A 24202-nucleotide genomic window follows, 5' to 3' on the forward strand; every position below is an offset into this window, starting at 1 on the left:
CACCAAACAAAACTGGCACAAACTTGTGACTCCTGAAGTAATGATTGTCTCGCTTCAATTTATTGATGGATTGAGTTATTGTGGCGTTGAGTGTGGTGTTGGATAGATGAATAACAAATATTTTAATCAGGATTAACTGACGACAAAACATTGATTAAACATGTAAACGAGTGTTTTTCAAATTGATCTGCATTCAAAAAGGAGGAATGAAACCATTTGTGGTGAGTGTGCTGTTCTGTCTTATCCAGACGAAAGAACGCCAGCTTCTTCGTTTAAACATCTCCCTCAAACTGTGGAAAAAAAATTAATGGAGAAAAGGTCGGGTTTTTTTTTAGTTCTTATAACGATGTAATTTCACATTTATTGTGTTTGTCAGTTCACAAGATGAGCAAATCTATGGGAACACATGGTAATGGTATCATAAAAGCTCGATTTATCGGTTCATTTTTTGCAAGAAAACAATTTTGTGGAAAGACAATATTTTTCGCTACTCTAAACTTAACAGTGAAACAGGAAGGCTGCGCTCTCTTCAGGCCGCTAGAGGGCAGTATAGGCTCAGCTCGACTTTGTTTCGACGTAATTTACGACGCACTCTTTGGCTTGCTCGGAGGAAACATGGCGGCCACCATCAGGAAAGCAGCGCACGATATCGAAACGCGAAGCAGGACCGACGATGTCATTTTAACAGAGGGGGTCGACTTCAGGTCGCTGTTATTGTCTGATCTCGTGCTGGAGGGACTGACTGCTGCAGGCTTTCAAAAACCTTCCCCGATCCAACTGAAGGCGATCCCGCTTGGCCGATGCGGACTTGGTAACTGTCACTCTGCGTCGGTCTCTTTCGATTCATCATGTCAACCAATATGTCACCGGGAAAAAGTCAAATAGACTCCCAATCATCTCAAATTACATACAACGTCTTATGTTTGTGGTTTGTAGAACCAAAAAGGCCAGCGATGGTTTTACACTGTTCCGTTTAATGGCTACAATGCGCCCATGTTGTAGAAATACACGAGTTTATACGTATTTTCAATGGCAGGGGCTCTCTAACCTTTTACACTTTTAAAGGACAACCGACACCACTTTTTTGTTTCCTAACTGACATCAGAAAAACTTTGTATATCATCTAAAATACCTAAAACACGCAGGATGATATTTTTAGTCAAATGCAAAACACCAATAAAAATGACTTAAAGTGTCCAAAAACTCCTTCAAATTGAACCCGGAAGTGGCCAGGCTCAGAAGGTCCCGCCCCCTTATTCGTGATGTCACGCCAAGACGTTTTGCCTTGCTCGAGAATCAAAACAATGGCTTCAGATTTGGAGAAGATGCTTTCTTGTTACTCATCCAGTTATGAATATGATTCAAATTGTTCTGAAGAGGAAAGCATAAATCGATTAAAGAACTTATTCCCTGTCATTTTGAGGCATCAGGACAGAAATGTAGCACCCAGAAAATACAGAAGATGGCGCCAAACTCCATTGAAAATGGGCTGATTTGTCTGCTTGGAATTTGTGTCAGCGAATATCAAATAGTTGTCTTGGTGCAACACACAACAATTCACCATCGCGTTATTTATGCGTTTTCCTTCTAATTTTGCCATCAACACGGTTCAACGGATCAAGTTTTCAGACCAAACAAAGTACCGCAAAATGCATTGTGTGTCCTTTTGTCGGTCAGGGGCGTTCCTTCCGTGACATGACGTCAGGAATCGTCACCAACTCAAAAACAAGACTTCCGGAATATTCAGCGCAAGTCTTAAAACGTAAAATATAGCTATATGCGGTGGAATCTTTGTAAAATACGCTCAGTAGAAGTCATTTGAAGTGATTTTACAAATTATGGACACAACTTGTCCGGAGGCGTCGGTTGTCCTTTAAGTATCAACTAAAACAATCCAAACATTTGAAAATACCACACTCATGACAAATATTAAATAAGATCACTTGTGCTCTTTGGCATTTGACTCAGCATGATTCAGACTTGATCTTAGTTTTACTCCCTGATGCTTTGTACCATCTTTGTGACTGCTTTAATTCCTGTATATGATAGTTGTTCATGTTAAGCGCTTTGTTACAGCTTCAGCTATATTGTTAAAGCGCTATATAAATCCATATGTATTGGATCGTATTGTATGATCTTCAGTCCTACGGAATACATTATTATTGTCAGCCACTGTTAGATGATGAACACTGAACATTGCACAAATATATAAAAAAAACGTTCTATTGAGCCCTGTGTGTTTTTTTTCCTGTTCTGCATTGTATTTCTCCTTGTAAACAAACAGCATTGTCTTTACTGCATTCACAATGCGTAAAAAACAATCTTGAATCACTGGTTATTTAGCAACCGATCAGTGATGACAAATAGGAGGCATTGGGGCACCCACTACACGTGACTTGTTAATTATGTGCCCAATCAAGTAAGTCAATTATGATTATTCCTGATAACAGGGCCCATCCATGGTTGTCTTGTTTCAGATTTGATTGTGCAAGCCAAGTCTGGCACGGGAAAGACGTGCGTCTTCTGCACAATCGCTTTGGATTCTCTGATGTTGGACACTTCTGCCACACAGGTAAATAGATACATTCACAAAGCAGCTGTGTTTTGCCCAATCACTGAAAAATGAGTTCTAAAAAAACCAACCCTTGTTGTGAGCTTTACCATAACTTGACGAACAACAGATGGCACTTTAGTCATGGGTGTCTTAATATGGTGAGGTCAGTCTTACATGCTTAAATGCGACTGGACAATTGATAAAGAAGAGGAACGTCCACGCTTTCATCAGTTTAGTACAAGTTGACGTGATTAGCTGTGGGGGTCTTACTGATCACTAATAACTGCACCCAGCACAAGACTTTGGCTCCAATCAAGCATAAGTGCTTCTTGACTTTTACTCTGACTCATGCAGGTACTCGTACTGGCTCCGACTCGAGAGATAGCAGTGCAGATTCACTCTGTTGTCATGGCGATAGGCTGCGCCATGGAGGGCTTGCAGTGCCACGTGTTCATCGGAGGCCGGCCTGTCAGTCAGGACAAGCTGCATCTGAAGAAATGCCACATTGCGGTGGGCTCACCTGGTAAAAGGGCCAATCATTGCCAACTTTGACCCCCAATTCTGTAGACGAGTGATTTGATCATAGCTAATTTTCCAAAAGACGGTAAAACAAAGAAAGCACGGTTCATTGACCGAGCCCTTTTGATCCCGGAGAGGCAAAATGTTCACAATTCATAAAGTCCTTGTTTATATCCTGAGAAAAATATTGGTGATTCTCACAGGTCGTATTAAGCAGCTTATTGATCTCGGCATGTTGAACACCGCCAGCATTCGTCTCTTTGTTCTGGATGAGGCAGACAAGCTGCTAGAGGAGGGCAGCTTCCAGGAACAGATCAAGTATGGTGACCAAAGGCAGAATTTGTAAGCTTCTTACAAAATGAGGTCGTCAAGCCACAATATTTTATCCCTCTCCAGCTGGATATTCTCCTGTTTGCCTGTGAACAAACAGATGCTGGCACTCTCTGCCACTTACCCCGAATCACTTGCTCAACATCTTACCCGCTACATGAGAGAGCACACTTTTGTCAGGCTCAACCCCAGGGACATGGGACTCAAAGGTACATGTAGTTCATCCATTTGGGCCTCCTGCATTTTCACACACTGATTTCATTGAACAAATTCTCTTTATTAATGTTCGTGTTTGGTCCACGCCAGGCTTGAGGCAGTATTACAAGTTGGTGCAGTCCCATCCATTACCTCATAAGGTCTTTGAGGAGAAGGTCCAGCTCTTGCTTGGGTTGTTCAGTAAACTGCCTTTCAACCAAGCCCTTGTCTTCTCCAATTTGCATACAAGGTGATTCATACCGATAGATTTGATTGTGTCAAACAAACTTTTTTTTTTAAGAAAACGAGACATACTGTGAGTATAAACACTTAGACTTTTGCATTCCCCTCCAGGGCTCAGCATCTGGCAGACATTTTGTCCTCTAAAGGCCTACCTGCTGTTTGTATCTCAGGTAGGATTGGGGGAGGGAGAGCACAGCTGCCATTGAATAGCCGAGATAAGATCATCCTAAAATTAACTTGGCTTGACCAAGTCAGCATAGGATTGCTTCCTTGTCATAACAGTTGTGACGTACGATCTCTTTTTTGATCATGCAGGTAGTCTGAATCAGGAGCAGAGACTTGAGGCCATGTCTAAATTGAAGCAGTATCAATGCAGAGTGCTCATATCAACTGATCTGGTGAGTTGCACATAAAATTATAGATAGATACATGAAAAAGAAAGTTGCAATGAGACATCTTTTGATTCTTCTCCCTGTTAGACCTCTCGGGGCATAGACGCAGAGAAGGTCAACCTGGTGATAAATCTGGATGTACCACAGGACTGGGAAACCTACATGCACCGAATCGGTCGAGCTGGGCGCTTTGGTCAGTGTTCAAGAGGGTTTTTTTTCGAAGCACAACAAGTAGTCAATAAAGCGTGAAAGATGACAAAGTCAAAGTGACTAACTTTTAGCCAATGTTATGTAGTATATAATAAGTAACTCAATAAATAAAAGAAAAGGTTTTATTAATGATGGACAAATGAAGCTTCATGAAGCATTTGTAATCCTTTTTTTGATTCCTCGAAATATCACTCTTGGTTTAAAGATGCAGTGGAAATGTCTTAATTTCCATTGCACCGCCCTTTATCTTTAAACCAACAGGACCAGCAAGTTTCATGAAGTTTCATTTTCCCAATCATTTGTTTTGATGAATGACATAAATAAATAAAAAAACATGTTTAGAAAAACTATACTTTATGACAAGAGAACCTTTATTCATCTCATACTGAACTTTTATTCATCTCATATTGCATTATTATTATGCTGACAGAACTAACGATAAATGTGGTAAAGTTATTTTTTTGTCGTTGGCATTTAATTTAACACAAGCCTTTTGGGTTGATTCTCAACTGTTAATTTTAATGGTATTATTTCCCGAATTTGCAGTAAGAAATACTTTCACAGTTGTCTGGGAGTTGTGGAGACTTTTTATTGGTATCTTGCTTTTATTGGTTAATGCAGGCAGCTTCCGCCCATAGTGTTAACCACTCAGACTCACTCACGTACCAACTCAAGCTCAATCATTTGTGGAGCTAATCTAAATTGTCCTCTAATAAAGCATTTTAGATTGGATGGACGATTGATATTAATAGATAGTTTTAAAGACATAACACTTATTTACCCCGAACATAAGACAGTGAATGATTTGATGACCAACACAATATTTCAGATAAAATAACCCTTTTTGTCGGCTGAGAAATTCTGAACAATAATAACTCATACTCATACTCAGGCAGGACAATAGAAGTAATCAGTGGAGCCGCAGGGAGTAGTCTTCTGCTCCTCCCAACCTGAGAGCAGGGTCCAATAATACCAGAGTCCGGCACCGCCACGTCTGGACAGTAGGGATATATAAATAGGGCCGCAACTACTAGCAAGACTTTAGTTCGCTGAAGAAGCATCTTGGATAAGAAGTGAAACGTCCGACACCTTCAAAGAAGTACAGATGATGGCTTAAGAAACCTTTTCATCAATAATAACAACAACAATAATAATTCATAGTATTTTGACATGTATGATAACTTGCATAATAAGAGAAAATCATTACCAATTGGCTCAATGACGCTAAGTATCATGGTTTGTGTCGTTCACATTGCTGAAAATTATGCTTTTAATAACAGACCACGACATTATAAATATAAAAATGGTAAAAAAAAATGAATGGGTCGGCCATCAAACACGATGACAAATTCAAATCCGAATCCAACTTTGTTCACAGGCACTCAGGGCCTTGCTGTGACCTACTGTTGCCACGGTGAAGAGGAGAACCAGATGATGGCAATTGCTCAAAAGTGTGGCCTGAATTTGTCAGCATTACCAGGTATGGTTAACCATATTTACAAGCACTTTGATGATAGTATGCTTTGCATGTCTCCTCTGAGTTTGCATGAAAAAAAGTAACCTCTGTCTGATTTGCTTCGACTTGGTTATGTTATCTTGCTTTAGCTACTTCAATGTAATAACATCACAGATTCACAACAAAAAATGCAAAAGCTGCTTATCAAACTCTGAACATGGTTTCACAAAATTCTTCCCATCATCACTGTCTGCTTCCTGTTTAGCCACCATTGATGCTGGACTGATGTCCGAGCAATGTGACTGGGATGTCTGTGCCGATGCTTCATCTCAGAACCTCCAAACCCAGCAGTTCCCCATGTATGAGAAAAAGAAGAAGGTATGCTCTAAAGCGCGCTCGCCGGCTTGTTCTGCCATGGAGACTGAGGACACTCAGGACTCTGGGAAGCCAAAGATGAGCTTTGGCCTTAAAGGGATTTCTGGAAAGATGCATCCTTCACAGAATACGCTCCCACAGAGCCCCTCTAAAGCAGTACCGACGCGTAAAGAACTGCAGGACGCACTACCAAAGATCCCTCCGCTGAAGTCGTTTAAGAGCTTCACATCCAAGTTTATGACATTCGAGGAGGCTGAACGGGACTTCCAAGCGTTCATTATGACAGGACCGGGAAGATCAGTGGAGATCATCAGGGAATTCGGCGGCCAGGGAGACGGTGGTGATTCTAATGGGCACAGAGAATTTGCCACACTTGATGATGACAGCGATGAGTTGTGTCATGGCTGGAATTCAGAACGTTACTCTCTAAAATCAACCCCCGGTTCTCCAAGCCCCAGAGACGACTTAAAAGACGACGCCCGCATGACTGTGGGCGTAGAGAGCACTGCAGTCACCCACCCTCAGACAGAAGCAAATCATAGCTGCACAGTGAGGCCATTTACACCTGAAGCTCCCATAACATTCCAAACAACAAACGCAAAGAGCAGCACAACTTCACCCCGGCGAGGCTACTTGAACTCAATGCTCAATATTAAAGCCGACACACAAACCTCTCAGATATTTTCGGACATACCAACTAGAAACAATCTGACGAAGAATGTCCAGATTGAAAAATGGAGCCGACAGGAGCCGGGGGCAGCAAAAAAAGAGCGGCAACTGAAAAGGGATGAAGACAAGTACGGCGTGGAAGATCACTCTCATGCTGAGAGTTACTGGAGAGAGTCCTACAGAGCATGGCTTGATTACTATGCCTCATTGTCTCCTTTTCAAGAGCCAAATTACCAAGGCTACTACAGAGCAGCTCACAGCTGGATGGCAGCTTATCGTATGAACACAGTTTACGTGAAGGAACTGCTCAAACACTGATGCCCCGACATAACAGGAAAAGTGTCAATATAATTATAGAGTGCCTTTGGTCTTTGTCTTTAAAATCACTTCATCAGAATGTCATGATTAAGTGATGATGTAAATAGGAAATATAGAAGAACAATGAAACAGTAGCTGAACATTTCCATAGATGTTTCCTTCATTTTATTGGCTTTTTCTTTCATTGGAATATTCATGCGTCTTGGGCAATGTGTGTGTGTTTTGTTGTTAAATGTCCTCGTTTGGTCATTTTCAACAGTGTGTCATCAGATCAATTTCGACAAATTTATTCAGAAATGCAAAATACACATTAAAATACAGTAAAGTCTCGTTATATCGATATTCAAGGGAGTCCGAAAAAATATCGATATAACCGGGACTATCGATATATCCGACCCTGTTTGCATGTAATTTTCTCCGTGCGTGCATAGAAATAGTGTCGATATAACCAGGACTATCGATATATCCGATATCGATATAACGAGACTTTACTGTAGCACAAAGTTGGCTTACTAAAATGAATTGTCCACCCCGTCGGCAATTTTACTTAGTTTGCCTTCACTCCTTCACTGTCAGACATGCAAAAATGTGTCCACTCTAGTGCCAGGTTTTTTTTTGTCATTTTCACTCAAATTCCAGGACCCATAGAATATTGAATTTTAGGACTACATACACATCCAATGTAAGAAACCTTAGATGCTCTTCTTTCATCAGAAAAAAGAGTTATTTCCCAAATTATATGAATTAGGTGGTCTTGAAATGAGGGTGGCAGTCCAAAATACAATGTAATACATGTATATTGGTTTATATTGCGCTTAATTTAAAAATGGCTGAAGCTGGAACAACGCATTAAAATGGCAAAAAAGAAATGATGCCCCCTTGTGGAAGGGAAAAGCGTTGCCATCGGCCATAGACAGCTCTTTATCGGCATCCAAACAAGAAAAACCGAAGACATTCAGGCATGGCGCTCTACGTCATATTTTCAATTCCCGAATAAATTCGGGAATGACAGTGAACGAGAAAAATTAATTGCATGAACTGTAGGCAGCAAATGAAAGTTAGTCATCTTGAACAATGTGCATTATTAACAGCTGAAACATTAAGGCGACAAAGTTTTTTTTGTTGGTGAAAAAGCTCTACTTTCTTTTGTGATCATCATAAAGTGTCAAAGGCTCCCTAAGGTGATAATGACAGAGGTGCTTAAGTACACGTTGAATCGGTGACAATGAGCTACAATTATGAGTTTGTATTTTAATTGCACTGCATTGTTGAATATATTTAAGTATATAAGTTTTGGAGCATGTTTCTACAACACAGCATTTGTCTTTTCCCCCTTAACATTGTTCCGTTAATCTGTCTTTGATAAGGCTTGAACAAGGTCAGACAGCTTCAGGTGATTGCAGCTAATCAGCGCTGACAATCAGTGAATCGAGGGAAGAAAAAAAACACTCGAGCACTGCCGCCAGGTGACCACTCAATCATGTGTTTTTGTTTTGTTTTGTGCACTTGAAATGAAATCCGTGAGTGGCAACCTTGGATGAGCACGATGTGATTTCACCAGGACGTGTGGCTACAGAGCGTTTGCCATGCATGGAAAGACGTGCCATAGAAGAAAAGCAACCTGGATGATGGAGGTGCGCATTTCTAGCAACGCCACAACTTCTGATATCGAGAACAACCCGGAGCTGTTTTTTCTCATATTCAAATGCACGATCTTGATTCTGACTCTCGTCGTGGGTTTGCCCGGTAACGTGTGGGTGTGCTGGGTTGTGTTTCGCACCAAGTGGCTCCAGACCAGTCACAACGCGCTGCTGGTCAGCTTGGCCGCCAGTGACCTTCTCAAGTGCACCGTGGACACGCCGCTCTTGCTCGCCTCGTTCGTGCGATCCGTGGAAAGCAACCGTCTGCCGATGTCCGTGTGCGCCCTGCAGCAGTTCGCCTGGGCCTTGTGCAGCTGCGTGCAACTACTCACGCTGGCCAGCATCAGCGTGGAGCGCTACCACGCCATCTCGTTCCCCTTCCAAACCGAGCAGAGAAGAGCCCGGGTTCGCCTCTGGATCCTGTTCATCTGGCTATGCGGCCTCGTGTTGGCCGTAATAGCAATGACTCTCTCCAAGCAATCCCTCTTTTACTCGCACTGCCGGCCACCCGCGCCTCCCAGTGACGGTTATCCGGATCCGTTCGGACCTTACGTTTTGGTACCCATATGGGGGTTGTCTCTGATTGTTATCGTCATTCACTATGGGCGAATCATCAAACTCGTCAGGCAGCATAGAAAGAAAGTGTTCAGTCGAGGTATTCGAGTGATACCCACCGTGTCTGGGCACGTCTGGAGCTGCCTGGGCGAGCCGACTTCAGCACCAAGGTCAGCGCCGCCGCTGGCCTGCTGCAAGCCGGTGGCTGGCCGCCGGGCGGTGCACTCGGTTTCCGGGGAATCGGGTTCGGGCCCCGTGGCGGCTGGAGTCCGCAGGACACTACCGGAGATCGTGGGGGCGGTGTGTCTCCGGACCCCCGGAGCCAGGGAACGAGGGAAGAAGCAGGTTGAGGGCAAACTGGCCAAACGCTTTGGCTACATTATTATTGCCTTCACACTTTTTTGGCTTCCCATGGTGATTATTTTGCTCATGAATCATCTCATCGCGCGACAGGACACCGACAAAGTGAGTTGGAAACGAACACACGTGTGTGCTAGTTTGAAGGTGACAATTAGTGTATCAATTATAAGGCAAATGATAGTATAGCGCTTCAACAACCAACGCAAACTATCAGCAACCAATGCAGATCTATTGGTTGTGCTTATGAACCTCGTTGAAGTCAGTCACTCATCCCTCACGTCAGGCACGTCAGTGAAGTTTGACATCGTCAAGAAATTACACTAATGTGCTTAGTTATTTTAAGGTTGTCGATTTGAAATTTTGTGAATAAGTAGTCATAAAACGATTTGTTTAGCATAAAAAATAAATTGGAAACTATTTTAAGATGGTTATTGTAAATGTAAAAGGACCAGGATCGACAAAAAATCCTTTTGCCATTTTGAGTAACAAGTAAGACTGGGTAGAAAGTATAACATATAAAAGAACTCAAATTAGAAAGACAAATTGACTAAACGTAATAAATTATTGCCATTGAAAGATAAAGATTGAGCTACTTTGGGACGGTGGAGCATGAACTATACATTAGTAATGCCATAGGGTTTTTTTCAGGTTTAAGAAATCTATTAAGCAATCCATTGATTTTTTTTCTCACCATTCCGTGCAACCAGTGAGAGACCTATTTTTTATTGTTTTTTTATTTTTGAGGGGCGCTGAGTTTGACAGCATACATACTTTATTTTATGTTCAGGATTCAATCAGTGTATCCTACAAAGCAGGGGTCGGGAACCTATGGCTCGCGAGCCATATATGGCTCTTTTGATGATTGCATATGGCTCGCCGATAAAACTAAATACTATTCTCGTTTTTTTCACCGTTCATTTCCCGTTGGGGCTGCAATTGGTGGAAAGCGCAATTTTGATTGGATGACACTGACCTAGGTTCGCCGAAAGCGCCATTTTGATTCGATGATACTGGCTGTCATGTTAAAACAGGTAAACGCCCCTTTAAATGAGTCCAACGAGTGCACTTCAGCTTGAATGCACCGGAGCATTAGCTTGGCCATTCAGCCATTTTTAAATTAAGCGCAATATAAACCAAGCTAATATAAATATAAAAAATAGCATCGATGAAACAGTCGAATGTCAGTGGCATTTTAACAAGCCCCATGTTAACGTTAGCATCAACATACTTCTGTGAGAAGTATATTACAGATAGCAAATGCACACGGCTCATAAGCTTCCACAGCTTATGAGCCGTGTGCAGGCTAGCTAGCAGGAACTTCACCTCTGGACCGGCAAATTGAATTTCATTCTGATCGTTTGCCTGGATTTTTACCAATCACGAGGAACGGAAAACCATTCATGTTAACGATGAGTACTATCACAATGTTATTTTAAATAATACATTCTGATATTTTGTTGAAAAGTGGCCGCGCGTGTTTGCGCGTGTGTTTGCGTGCGTGCTTGCGTGTGTGTTCGCGTGCGCGTGCGTGTGGCTCTCACTGAAAAACATTTCTAAATATTTTACTTTGATGGCTCTCTTAGTCAAAAAGGTTCCCAACCCCTGCTACAAAGCAATGCTGCCCTATGGACCCTCACATAAAGCAAATGCCCAAATATGTACCTGAGTGCAAGTGTTTATCCTCAAAACAAATTAAAACCTCCTTATTTTGGAAATCGTTAGGCATTTTGTTGCATTCTCTGTCATATAGTTGCTGCAGGAGATGGAGACCTCTGCAATGGTGCTGACCTGCGTGCAAGCTGCAGTGGATCCGCTCATCTACACTTTGGTCACCAGACAGTTTCGCTATGAACTCAGCAAGATATTCTTGTCTCTCCGAAAGTGTCCACTGAAATTTCCCACAAAATGTTAAAGGAAATCCCGGTTTGAAAAACAACTTAAATGTGTCGCATTTGCACATATTAAAAAAAAGACCATATATGGGCAGATATAGATGTTTTATCAGGCTTTTTTCACAGTTGGGACACAAGACAAGGTCATAAATAATATCAAACACGACAAGATACGTACAGCAAGAGTCTTTACAACACGAGGTGGCATAGGAGGGCAAAGCAAAAGTGAGAAGAAAACTGATTGCTCTCCAAGAAGACAAATGAGAATAGATAACAGAGAAAGAGAGCGACAACACAACAAGGGAGGTCGATGTTGTTGATTATTTTTCATTGTATAAAAAAAATAATCAATGGACACATTGAGCTGCACTCAAATTGCTTTTGAAAGGGCTGCTGACACAAAACAAGCAAAAAAGTATTGCCCAAATAAAAGAAAAGAGACCTCACTTCATCATCACGTGCTGGCTGGCCAAAATTGTCGTACGTGTTTGTGAAGAAACAATTATTTTGTAACCTCATTTTGTGCAATGCAGTAATATTCTCTGTCTCCGACATCACATGTCTCCTAACTGACATTAGAAAAATGTTTTATAGCATCTAAAATACCCAAAACACGCAGTATGATATTTTTAGTCAAATGCAAAACACCAATAAAAATGACAAAATGTGATAAAACTGCAAAGAATTGAAACCGGAAGTGGACAGTTTCAGAAGGTCCCGCCCCCTTGTTCGTGGTGTCACGCCAAGACGTCTTGCCTTGCTCGAGAATCAAAACAATGGCTTCAGATTCGGAAAAGATGCTTTCTTGTTACTCATCCAGTTATGAATATTATTCAAATAGTTCTGAAGAGGAAAGCATACATGTTTGTAATCGATTAAAGAATTTATTCCGGTCATTTTGATGCATCTGGAGAGAAATGTAGTGACAAACTCTTTAGTACGCACAGTACCCAAAAATAGGCAGAAGATGTTGACAAAGCTCCGTGGAAATTGTCTCCTGGGAAGTTTTGTCAGTGAATATCAAACAGAAGTCTTGCAACACACAACGATTCACCATCGCGTTATTTATGTGCTTTCCTTCTAATTTCGCAATCAACACAGATCAACACGAAGTTTTCAGACCAAACAAAGTACTGCAAAATGAATTGATGCTCTGAAAGGACTGCTACAATGTGTCCTTTCTTGGTCAGGGGTGTTCCTTCCGTGACGTGATGTGAGGACTCGTCACCAACTCAAAACAAGACTTCCGAAATATTCAGCGCGTGTCTTGAAACGTAAAATATAGCTATATGCGGTGGAATCTTTATAAAATACGCTCAGTAGAAGTCATTTGAAGCGATTTTACAAATTATGGACACAACTTTTCCAGAGGCGTCGGTTGTCCTTTAAGATAAATGAGGCATGATGAATGTTGAGCGGATCTGGCAATGCAGCCACAACGCTACATATGGTCCTTTGACAGCGATTAAAAAAAATAGTTCTTATGCAATGCTGAGAGAAGCGGTTGCGCTCTGTGCTCCGGCAAATAAACATCATACTTGTTCAATCTAAAATCAATTCAATCTCAAGGACCATCTCGAGTTTTTATTCTACCAAATGCATCGCAAACACACTGCTGATCTCCACAGCGTTGCCGGGCTGCCCCTGTAGCTGTCATAGCCGTAGAAATAAATAAATAAATAAATAAATAAATAAATAAATAAAGGGTCTGGCGGTCGTGGTTGTAAGTACAGGTGGTCGTAACTCGCACCGGTCGTAAATCAGATGTTACCTTTACATATACTTGTATGTGGAGTCATCAAGCGCCCACCTCACAGTGAAGATGTGCTTCGACCATGTTGAGACTTTGTTGCCACATTAAATTGAGCTGCTTGGATTGGCCCTTAGCTCAGTCAGCTGTGACCACCCCCATAGCGGCGCAGCCCTCTCTCCCGCGGATCTAACGGCCTGCGCTTGTCTTCCAAATTACCAGCAATTAGTCTAACCCGCCTCCATGTTGAGTTATGCTACATGCACCGCACATGCTGCACAACGGTCACGAATGTCTCATCCTGTGTTGCTGTGTTTAATACAGCTTTCAAAATAAGAAAAAAATGCCAGCCTGTCTGTGCTTGTCTCTTTGTTTTAACTCTGTCACTACACCAAAATGGTACTAGTACCTAAACAATGACACGTCTTCGCTCTCATCCTATCATCTATTTTTGGCTTTTTTTTCTGAGTAATCACTATCCTTGGGATGAGGTAATATAGCGGAAATAGAGGTCCCTCATACATTGATATGGAAAATACACTTCAGAATCCGTGTTGGATCTTTTTTTAAGAACCAATACACACATCAAACTGTGATTCCAAAGTTCATCTTTTAAGATAAGGTAAGAAAGCTTTTATTTGTCTTACAATGGTGGAATTTACTTTTTTTAAATGCTGATGAAATAAGTCTTATTTTCAAAAGGTAAAACCACTACAACCTAGTTCCACACCAACTAAGCATGAACAGGCTTGCTAGATGATTTGCTGTGCACATATCAAAATATTCTAAAAGGCGATATGTTAGTACATCTATAGCGCTGCCTGAGGGCTAAATATGGACATTTGTTCATGGATGAATCGCAAAATTGGGATGGAAATTGTATCTCTGATAGCGGTACAAAGCTGTTGGACTGACATTTAGAACGGAAAAAAGGCCAAGTCATAGGCTTAGCTCAGAGTTCAGCACACCTGAAAAGTCCAATGTCAGTGGGCTTTGTTGGGATCTAACGTTGTACGGCAGTGACAAAACTCTGGGCTTGGTTCAATGACTGTCCTTTATGTCACCATAGCAACCAACAAACCAGATCCCACTGCCTGCATCAAGTTCTCCTGCAAATGAAGTGACGGCAGGGATAGGGATGTGGGTGTGTGTGTGTGTGTGTGGGGGGGGGGGGGGGTTAACATCGAGGTGGACAAAAACTACAAACACCAAAGTCTCTTAAACGCACAGAGTACACATACTCAACAATTTTGAAAAATGGCCACTGACAGGGGAAGACAGAATGTCGCTTCACAGCTATAAAGACGACTGTAAGCATACATTAGATCACACAGGAGGGATAAGGAATACAAGTGGACAACAACAACAGAGAGAGAAAGAGAGAGAGAGAGAGAGAGAGAGAGAGAGAGAGAGAGAGAGAGAGAGAGAGAGAGAGAGAGAGAGAGAGAGAGAGAGAGAGAGAGAGAGAGAGAGAGAGAGAGAGCACAGCTTCACTGGTTTTGCCAAACGATGGTCAAATATTACAAAATATCCTATTCACATTATTCACAAAGGACCTGGGCTCAGAACATGTCAGTGTCCAAAATTCTCAGCGAATGCCTTGTGCTTTAAATTGGGGGTGGCTTCCCATTCCAAAATATAATTGTATGCATTCAACAATTAATCATTCGAGAGACGTCTCCAGCCAAACGGGTATATTTATATCTATGAATATTCATCGATGATTTGACTTTGACAAAAACAGGCACATGTCATATAAAAAGGCTGCCAACTGAGGATTTTGAACTGAAATGAGTCATTCAAAGCCTTGATGATGGCAGCTAGTCAATGACACCTTATACAGAGCCATTAAATGAACTTCCAGAAGAATTGAAAGTTCACTCACCCGAAAAGACGCTCTAATGCAGGCACCGACCATTGTCCCAAAACATCACTTATATTCGAGCTTGGAAAATACACACACGCACACAAAGACACTCACACACACACGCACACAACAATGAAACACATTTTCTGGCAATGCAGATACTGTATACATATCATATGCACTCTGGCCCCCTCAAGTGGGGTGATACTGAAAGTGATCACGAATGGTGACAAACTGCACGCGTTCAACAGCAGTGAACGAAAAAGAATGACACAAGCTACCAGTGAAAGGACAGAGCAATAAATTATTTGAATTATCTCTCGATCAGCATCCATCTCCTGCTTACGGAAGAGTCAAACTGAAGCAAAAATCATAAAAAGGTGCTTTGTGCTCAGTGACACACACGCACGCACACACTCGACATGTACATTGGTGCACTGTTTCTAATCGCCATTCCTCTTCTGCACAAGGAGTTAATGTTGTGACAGTACATGACCAGCAGAGGGAAGGCTCCACCACGACAAGAATAAGTATTTGAACACCACAACGCCTCTTGCTCTTTCAGGTTCAGCCTCTTGTCCATCAGTCAGCCTCATGAGTCTCTAAGTGTGACAAGACTGCATCGTTCACAGTGCGGAAACCTTCACAACGTTCTGGTGGGAGGCTCCTGCTGGAATACGGGCGTCGTCATCAGGGGTGGTCACCGGTGGCGTGGGAATGCTGATGATCGCTGTGGTGATTTGGCTGCCCTGGCAGTTGAGGGGTGCTGGCTCATCCATGCGCATGTTCAAACTGGAGCGGCTATGAGGCAAGGGAGAGAAGTGAATGGAGCTTGAATGGCAGATGTCTTGCAAATCTGTAATGGTCAATGAGACATTTGTCAGGTGACTGATGGCTCATGATCTCAATTTCTGGCCAAACTGAGCAGCAGTTCGGCAATTACTGAACAATTAACGCATTCACTGCCAAGCATGCAAAAATGTGCCCACTCCGGTGTCAGGGTTTTTTGTCATTGTTACTTGAATTCCAGGACCCACAAAATATTGAGTTTTAGGACTACATATACATTCAATGCAGCCTAAGAAACCTTAAACTCTCTTCTTTCATAAAAAAAAGTTAATTGCTAAATTATATGGGTCTGGAGTTATATGAGCTTGAAATGAGGGTGGCTGTCCAAAATACAATACAATACAATACAATACAATACAATACCTACATATTAGTTTATGTAGCACTTTAACAACAGCTGAAGCTGGAAAAAAAGCTGCCAATGGAAAAAAGGGAAATGCTGCCCCTTGTGGAATGGAAAAACATTCAGACCATGGCAAGCGCTTTATCGGCACCCAAAATAGAAAAAAAACAAAGCCCGAATATATTCGGGAATGGCACTCTACGTCATATTTTCAATTCCCAAATAAATTCATGAATGGCAGTGAATGAGTTAAAAAAAGAGATGCTTTGGCCTTTCTATTGACACACCCTGTTGAAAATTATTGCCAAAGTAAATTAAATGTCGTACGTAGATATACAACCACACTAAAAGTCAAGGCTTTAGAAGCGATGGCTATTTTAACATGACTATTTTGTTTTTCAAAGTATCTGTACTCAAACATAATGTAAGTACACCATGTCATATGATGCATGACACCAAATTGAGCCCTGAGAAAAAACACACACCTATACAGAAGGGACAGGACTCAAACAGTGATCCTACTGACTGTGAGGCGGACACACTACATATCATGCACTACACTCATATTGGTGTCGATGTCAGCGAGTCCCACCTGGTGCTGAGGGGCTGAATATGGATGGTGCTGAGCTCCTGCAAGCCTTGTTGGCGTGCGTGCGCCAAAGGTTGCATGTGTGCTGGCTCACTGGAATTTGGTAAAGGGCTGTGATGCTTCTTGCTCCTGTGGGTGCAGCAAGTGCCCGTGACACCCTCTTGGCTGGAGAGAGACGGGCTTCGAGACGAGTAATTATGAAGTCCCGCCTCCAGGTAGCTCTGTTGGTAGTACTGCTCATCCACAAATTCGTGGTTCTGTGATCAATCAAAAGACAAATGAAATGAAGAGAAGAGAGTTAGAATTTGGACAGACCTTGTTTGAACATTAAATACCCACTATAAAAACACCTCAAGATTTATCCCTTAATCTGGATTTGAAGGGCAATTTCACAATGGTCATCTACATCAGCCGCTTGCAGCCGCTACGTCTGCTGCTTGCACTTCCTTATAAATGTATTTTCTTGTCTTCTGTCGGGACTCCAATGCACAGCACATATTCTTGCTTCATTGAGAGAGGAGTGGAGTACCTTTCATTTCATACTGTATTTTTATACTTCCACTATGTGCAGTTCTTTTTATAAAACATTTTTGAACAGTTTCCATATACGTTGTTTTAATATTTTCACCCCAATTTTGCTGCTGTAGATGGAAAATTTCCGGAGTGTGGGACTATTAAAGGCTTTTTGTTTCTTTCTGATTGATCTGGAAACAAGTCAGCTGTGTTCACTCCCACAACGGCACAAATATCCTATTCTAACCGCGTTAAAGCTAATGATATTGATAACAGGCCTGCTAGAGAATAGACAGAATAGAAGTTATCACATTTAAAAGTTTCAACACAAAGCCCACAATGGAAGCACAGAGAAACCTGGGGTCAATCTGAGGTGAGCAGACAAAGCCTGTTAAACTGTCATGGGCGGAATTTAGGACTTGGGAAACTCCTTTGCATCAACAGGTCATTAGCCAGGTTTCAAATCTATCGGTTCAGGGAAAGACAACTAATTAAAATGTCTATGTTCTGTTGTTTATAGTTGTTGATGATTGGGACATGCAGGGGCATGGTATTCAAATGAAGAATAATATGTTTTACTAATGTATCATTTAAATTTGCATATACATGTACTCTCAATAAATTCTGCAGAGGGCTGCAGAATTTGAGCATCGGTCATGATCGGCTGCGTCCCCTGCCGGCAGTAAAAGACGATCTTCCTGTGTTCAAGCCTTTGTTCACAGTGTCCGACCGAATATCTCTGTCAAAGTCTTTACTTGCAAAATGGGTTTAACCAACCAAATGTTGATTGGACCTATGAATCCCCCACACCCTCCATGACCTAACTATCGGGTATTGACATTGAGTGTAATTAATGTATTAGAAAAACATCCGCTTATGTTTGGATGTGTCATGATCTGGTTGGCGACCAACGGGTGGCGCTGTCGGCCCCTCCTGCACCTGCACACGTGCTGGTCGTCCTGAGCCTTGGCGGACTGCCACGTTCGGATTGGCGACCAATGGTTAGTGCTGTCAGCCCTGCCTGCTGCCTCGCAGGTGCTGGTCGTTACAATCAGTGACACTCAAAAGGACTCCCGGCACGACCATTCGCTGTCTGATGTATGTTGTATGTTGTATGCACTGTGTATGCATTGTATGCTGTGCATGTGTTTCTTTAATCTTGGCAGACTTTTACTCTTGATCTTCATTTGATACTTTGCATTTTTCTGTTTGAATGACTTTGATATTTTAGATTTTGTTCCTGTTGACTTTATTTTAATACAATTTCTCAAATACAACCTGCTCCTCCCTCCTGCCTGCTTTATGGGATCCACATCTGCCATCACCACGTCGCAAAATGTGACAGGATGACTTTTTTTTTTTAGCAATATTTGTCAGAAGACAATGATATGTCTCCTTGCCTTTCACTTTTGATAGTTGACACAACATGTCCACCTCCAGGGAATGGATAAACTCACTGCAATTATAACTGATTGGGCTCTTCTGCCATTATTGTTGATGCAGGTGCACCATCATAATGAAAATATATCCAGGTATTATTAAAAGCTGATTCTGTTGAATCAATATTTTGCCTTTTGAACTTACGGTGGTTTTCTCCAGACAGGTCAGCAGGTGATGGTGCTGACTCTCCAGTAGAGAGGTAGACTTACTTAAGCGCTTTTCCTCCTCAGTAGAACCCTGTAATGACACACACGATGCAAGATGACTACTGCATGGTTTTTAAAGAAATCACAAGTCGAAAGTGATAGCTGTGGCGCCGTGTCGGTACCTGATCGGAGAGGTTCATCTTGTATGGAAGTTGCTTTTGTGGGAGAGTCAGACAAAAAAAAAGAAAAAGGCCGAGTTAGGCTTATGTTTGCAGTTCAGCGCTGCGATCAGAAAGCTGTCATAGCCTCAGATGTGCCAGGCAGCAGAAGTCGGGTCACATTATCAGCGTGAACCCTGGAGGCACGTCAGTTAGATCAATGGAGCCAGGACATTGATTTGTGCCCCAAATGGATGTACAGTGCATAACATTGCATACATAACATTTTGCCTCTGGCTCCTTCTCTGACAAGGCTGCCTACAGGGACTTAATAACGACTTGTTTTCCATAATTATTTCTTTTTCAGCCACATGTTTATGTGTACGAACAAGAGGGCAATATTTCTGCACCTGTGCTGGTTTGGACTTAAAGTAATGTGACTAGGATGAATAACCCAACCGTTGTCTGACATTACCCTCTATCAACTGGAAAAAAGGAAAGTAATCACAGTTTTTGGACCCAATATATATTAGTAAAATAGTAATATGAGGAAAAACATGTGAAGGGTTAGATCTACATTGCATCTTTAATTCATTCACTGCCATTCCCGAATTTATCGGGGATTTAAAAATCTGACGTGGTTCATTCCCAAATTTGTCCAGGTATTGTTTTTTCTTGTGATGGGCGGCTGTCGATAAAGCACTGGTCAGACCTCAGGCACTGTTTTTTTCCCTTCCACGAGGGGGCAGCATTTGTCTTTTCTACAGCCGCTCTCACTTGCACCTCATATTACTCCAGACCCATTAAACTTATAAATGAACTATTTTTGTGATGAAAAAAGAGTCTAAGATTTCTTATGCTGTATTGAATGTTTATGTCATCCTAAAACTCAATATTCTGTGGGTCCTGGGATTCGAGTGAAAATGACAAAAACTCTAGCACTGGAATTGACACATTTTTGCACGTCTGGCAGTGAATGAGTTAATAAATAAGTTTGGCATTTGTATGGTCAGTTTGTATATGTGGATAAATTGCTCATTGAATTTATATCAATACCATTATTTTTATAAATTGTTCAGCTTTTAAAAATATACAGTAAAGTCTCGTTATATCGATATCGGATATATCGATAGTCCCGGTTATATCGATACTATTTCTATGCACGCATGGAGAAAATTACATGCAAACAGGGTCGGATATATCGATAGTCCCGGTTATATCGATATTTTTTCGGACTCCCTTGAATATCGATATAACGAGACTTTACTGTATTTGTATCCATTCGGTTTTCCCTTCACGGGTCGCCAAAGTGGAACAGTGTCCTCAATCATCAGAGGTTTGATTCGCAGCATTAGCATAATGATTTAATTCCAAAACCTGCCCAAGTATCAAGAGACAACTGAACCAACAAACATAACCTATAGATGCACCAGTGATGAAAAATGTGTGCTATACGAGTTCCAAGAGAGGACCAAATATATATACTTCTTCACTGCTCGGAATTAGGATTGAACGATTGTAATGGAGATTCAAAACGTTTGGCTTTTCATTGAAACCGCAAGGAGCAGTGAACCATTTCTGTGATCTTACCGTGAGCTCCAATGCTTCATTGAAGAGGCCATTGCGCTTGCTGTGGAGGAAGGCACTGGAGCTTCCTGTCTTGGATATTCGAATCCTGGCCAAGCGGGCTTTCTGAGGAGACATTTAAATTAACCTCAATTGGAAGCTGCACCACCTCTGGCGTGAGAATGATTGGGGAAGTTTCTGACACATCCCACATATGAGCTACATCACTTTCTTATGCTTTGTGCATTAGTTGTGATCTTCAGGATCAAATCCAACCATATGGTACTAGACCATTCTCTCTGATCTCTCTGATAACTCACTCTAATCTCCGGCTATAGTTATGAATGATTTATGGTCAACGCACGACAACACACATTCCATGGTTGGAAAGTAATGGAGAGAAGACGCAACTGGGATAAGTCCAGATACAACCCCAGAGAACTAAGAAGCAAATGAACAGTGAATCAACTTGATCAAGACTGTTATCAAGTGCTTAAGTCCACTGACTTATTTTTATTTATAATTTTTAATGGGGTGGGGGAACTGGGTACTAGTTATCTCTTTTTCCATCAGACTTTTTTTTTAAACTTGTGTGGGAAGGAAGGTAAAACATCCAGACCAACATTTAAGTTTGGCTTTATAGAACGTCATGTCAAAGGACAGAACTTCCAATTAAAAGTGAGTGTCAAACAAATTGCATCTCCTCAGCATGGGGACATTTCATTTCCCATTGCTGTTCCGCCAATGAATTTTAAAGAGTGAGTGATATATTCATCTGAAGGAATGTTTGCATCAATAATGTGAGCTGCATACATTGTGAGCAGAAAGCGTGCTTGGTTGTTTGTTGACGAGCTACGTTGGTGGATTGCACATTTGCCAATGTACCAGTTATCAAACAAGTTGATCTGGATGATGCCAATGCATGGTCTTGCTAGAACAAATTGAAATTCTCAACCGTATACTATATATGCCACATGTAGTACTGAAAATATCCGAACAATGCACACCGATATCTGGTGTTGGACAAATGCAGAAAAAAGATCTAAAAATCTATTTAAAAAAAAGGGAATTAGAATGCTTTGGCACCAGAACCACTGGGGTGAATGATTAGACTCTTTCTACTGAATCCTTCATCCAAAATCTTAGGTCCTCAAGAGGATGTCAATAAGATAAAATAATGAGTAAGGGAGAGTAACCAGAGCCCATAAAAGAATAACACAGATAATCATGCGCTGTCATTTAAAATCTAGCAGTCATCGCAACAATCCGTTAATTTAAATGCACATTTAATAAATTACTTATCTCATGAAGAAGACAAAAATAATGTAGGACGTGCAGACACCCAAAAACCCTGCCTTGACTGTTTTGGTGTTTTTTTTTTTTTTTTTCAAATTCCCCTAAAATTCTTTTGTCTCATGCTGTCTAATTATTTTCTGCCTCTCAAACACCCAAATGCCCATGACACCTTTGCAAATCCACCAATTGTACACTGGAGCACTTCCCCCAATAATTTTTTTGATGTTGCATGGAATTAGGACTGTGTCTCCAGTGACTGCTTACGATGCAGAATTTGTGAATGTGCGAAAGTGTAGTGGACATTTAGAACATTTTTTTCTGCAGCTAAACTAGATTTTCGGCCCTTTGGGACTTGAGTGCTGTTGCAGACCAATGTGTTACTGGAGCGTGAGAAACCTTGGGCAGATGGCTTTCATTAACACGGGCGAGTGTAGTGCAGACAAAACAGTAACAAAAAAAGAAAGAAAAAATAAACATTTTACCATGATGGGATCAAATCAGGATTATACCCATAAAACCTTTCCAACACTTGCTAATGCCCAAATAATTTTTGTTTGAGAGCATTTTCAAACCTATACACTAACTACATTTAGTTTTGTGACTCCAGGGTATTGGTAGCTATGTAACACTCAGTCCAGTCATAAAAAAAACAACCAAACAAAAAAACTCTTAACCTCCTGGCAGTCTAACTGCAATCACTGACAGTGATTATCTTTTCACCGTGACTAAGATAAACACCTCAATGAAAACTCAATAAACTCAGACAGAGTTATCAAGAGTGGAGTCCAAAACACGATTTAAATGGATCAAAGCTATGCCACCATCATCATCATCATCATTCTCACCAAGTGACAGAATGTTTACGTGAGGCTCAGGAAGTAATTTGCATGAAAAGCTCTTGGGGTGTGAAAGGTCACACACAGGCAACAAGCTGTAGTGTGGGATATGGCAGCTTTTTTTGGCCAACATTTGATTTCAGCTTGTTTAGTGTTGTGACAAAGCATTTAATTGAATAATAAAGTTACCATTACCCAAAGATTAGCAGTAGACATACCAGTTTATTGGCTAACACAATTAAATTGAATTGGCACTTAAAATCCCTGCAAAATGTAAATAAATGTCTTGTAAATTTGAAAACACACACAAACGATGTTTCTATCATCAGCATAAATCTTTACCTTCCAACACAAAACTAAGACAACAAATCTACCAGTTGAGGTATCAAGCGCACACAGTCGTCATATTTTTAAATGAAATACTGTATGTTGACATCTACCAGATGGATCAGAGAAGGTCATTCTCTACTACCTTCGGAGGTGTTTCCCATTTTGACCTTGGGATGTTTCGGTAGACTATGCCAGACACCTGGTTATGGCGTTCCATGTAGGCTTTCCCTGCTAGCATCTTACAGCCTGCAGTTATGTGTTGGATTGTCTCAGGTGCCTCTTTGCACAACCTACACCTTGGGTCTTGCGTGTGGTATATTGGATTGGATTGGATTGGATATGCCTTTATTAGTCTCACAGTGGAGAAATTTACATTTCACAGCAGCATATGCATGCCTCTATGGCTCTGGTGTTCAGTGCCTGCTCTTGAGCAGCCAGGATGAGTGCCTCTGTGCTGTCCATTAGGCCAGCCCTCTCTAGCCACTGATAGGACTTCTTGAGATCAGCCACTTCGGTTATGGTTCAGTGGTACATCCAGAGTAGGGGCTTTTCCTCCCATGATTGTCCCTCTTCTAGCACCTCATCCTCTGTTCCCCATTGTCTGAGACATTCTCTGAGTACATCATACGTTGAACCCTCCATGCATGGTTAGGAGTTTTCGGGTCTTAACATCAGTTGTCTGAATCTCTTCCTTTGGCCACCTTATTATTCCTGCAGGGTATCTGAGCACTGGCAGGGCATAGCTGTTTATTGCCCGGGTCTTGTTCTTGCCATTGAGCTGCCTTCTTAGGACTTGCCTCACCCGCTGGAG

General features: G+C 41.6%; 3 protein-coding genes across 4 annotated transcripts in view; 2 read left to right on the top strand and 1 right to left on the bottom strand.

Annotated features, from left to right (window-relative positions):
• Positions 1 to 615: 615 nt before the first annotated feature.
• On the top strand, positions 616 to 7517 carry ddx20 (DEAD-box helicase 20). Its single transcript, XM_088995937.1, has 11 exons — positions 616 to 811; positions 2478 to 2572; positions 2909 to 3077; positions 3277 to 3391; positions 3470 to 3612; positions 3710 to 3848; positions 3953 to 4011; positions 4157 to 4239; positions 4321 to 4426; positions 5822 to 5923; positions 6165 to 7517. The coding sequence occupies exons 1-11, from the start codon at positions 616 to 618 to the stop codon at positions 7259 to 7261; spliced, it is 2304 nt and encodes a 767-aa protein (XP_088852063.1). The 3' UTR covers positions 7262 to 7517.
• A 133-nt stretch (positions 7518 to 7650) lies between these two features.
• Positions 7651 to 11730, top strand: LOC148903076 (5-hydroxytryptamine receptor 2B). Of its 2 annotated transcripts, XM_088995958.1 has the most exons (4): positions 7651 to 8727; positions 8823 to 8895; positions 9046 to 9921; positions 11567 to 11730. In XM_088995958.1, the coding sequence occupies exons 2-4, from the start codon at positions 8848 to 8850 to the stop codon at positions 11726 to 11728; spliced, it is 1086 nt and encodes a 361-aa protein (XP_088852084.1). In that variant the 5' UTR covers positions 7651 to 8727; positions 8823 to 8847; the 3' UTR covers positions 11729 to 11730. The 2 variants fall into 2 exon arrangements, with proteins under 2 accessions (XP_088852084.1, XP_088852077.1); XM_088995951.1 differs by having other exon boundaries at positions 8823 to 9921.
• A 22-nt stretch (positions 11731 to 11752) lies between these two features.
• Positions 11753 to 24202, bottom strand: part of LOC148903077 (A-type voltage-gated potassium channel KCND3-like) — a 135588-nt gene continuing 123138 nt past the window's right edge. The window contains exons 5-9 of the mRNA XM_088995944.1: positions 20954 to 21055; positions 19388 to 19420; positions 19204 to 19296; positions 17110 to 17363; positions 11753 to 16126 (exon numbers count right to left, since the gene is read on the bottom strand). Coding sequence (XP_088852070.1) covers positions 15952 to 16126; positions 17110 to 17363; positions 19204 to 19296; positions 19388 to 19420; positions 20954 to 21055 — 657 coding nt within the window. The 3' untranslated portion in view covers positions 11753 to 15951. The remainder of the gene's footprint in view (positions 16127 to 17109; positions 17364 to 19203; positions 19297 to 19387; positions 19421 to 20953; positions 21056 to 24202) is intronic.

The sequence above is a fragment of the Hippocampus bargibanti genome, linkage group LG01 (assembly GCF_051943395.1).
Source record: "Hippocampus bargibanti isolate YZ-2025 linkage group LG01, ASM5194339v1, whole genome shotgun sequence".
NCBI lineage: Eukaryota > Metazoa > Chordata > Actinopteri > Syngnathiformes > Syngnathidae > Hippocampus > Hippocampus bargibanti.

What these genes read in the sequence shown, in the direction of transcription:
- LOC148903076 (XM_088995951.1), top strand. Translation starts at nt 8,848, where the DNA reads ATGCATGGAAAGACGTGCCATAGAAGAAAAGCAACCTGGATGATGGAG. An exon ending in CGCGACAGGACACCGACAAA is followed by an intron (nt 9,922 to 11,566) that starts GTGAGTTGGAAA and finishes TCTGTCATATAG; the next exon opens with TTGCTGCAGGAGATGGAGAC.
- ddx20 (XM_088995937.1), top strand. Translation starts at nt 616, where the DNA reads ATGGCGGCCACCATCAGGAAAGCAGCGCACGATATCGAAACGCGAAGC. An exon ending in AGCTTCCAGGAACAGATCAA is followed by an intron (nt 3,392 to 3,469) that starts GTATGGTGACCA and finishes ATCCCTCTCCAG; the next exon opens with CTGGATATTCTCCTGTTTGC. An exon ending in TGCTCATATCAACTGATCTG is followed by an intron (nt 4,240 to 4,320) that starts GTGAGTTGCACA and finishes TCTCCCTGTTAG; the next exon opens with ACCTCTCGGGGCATAGACGC.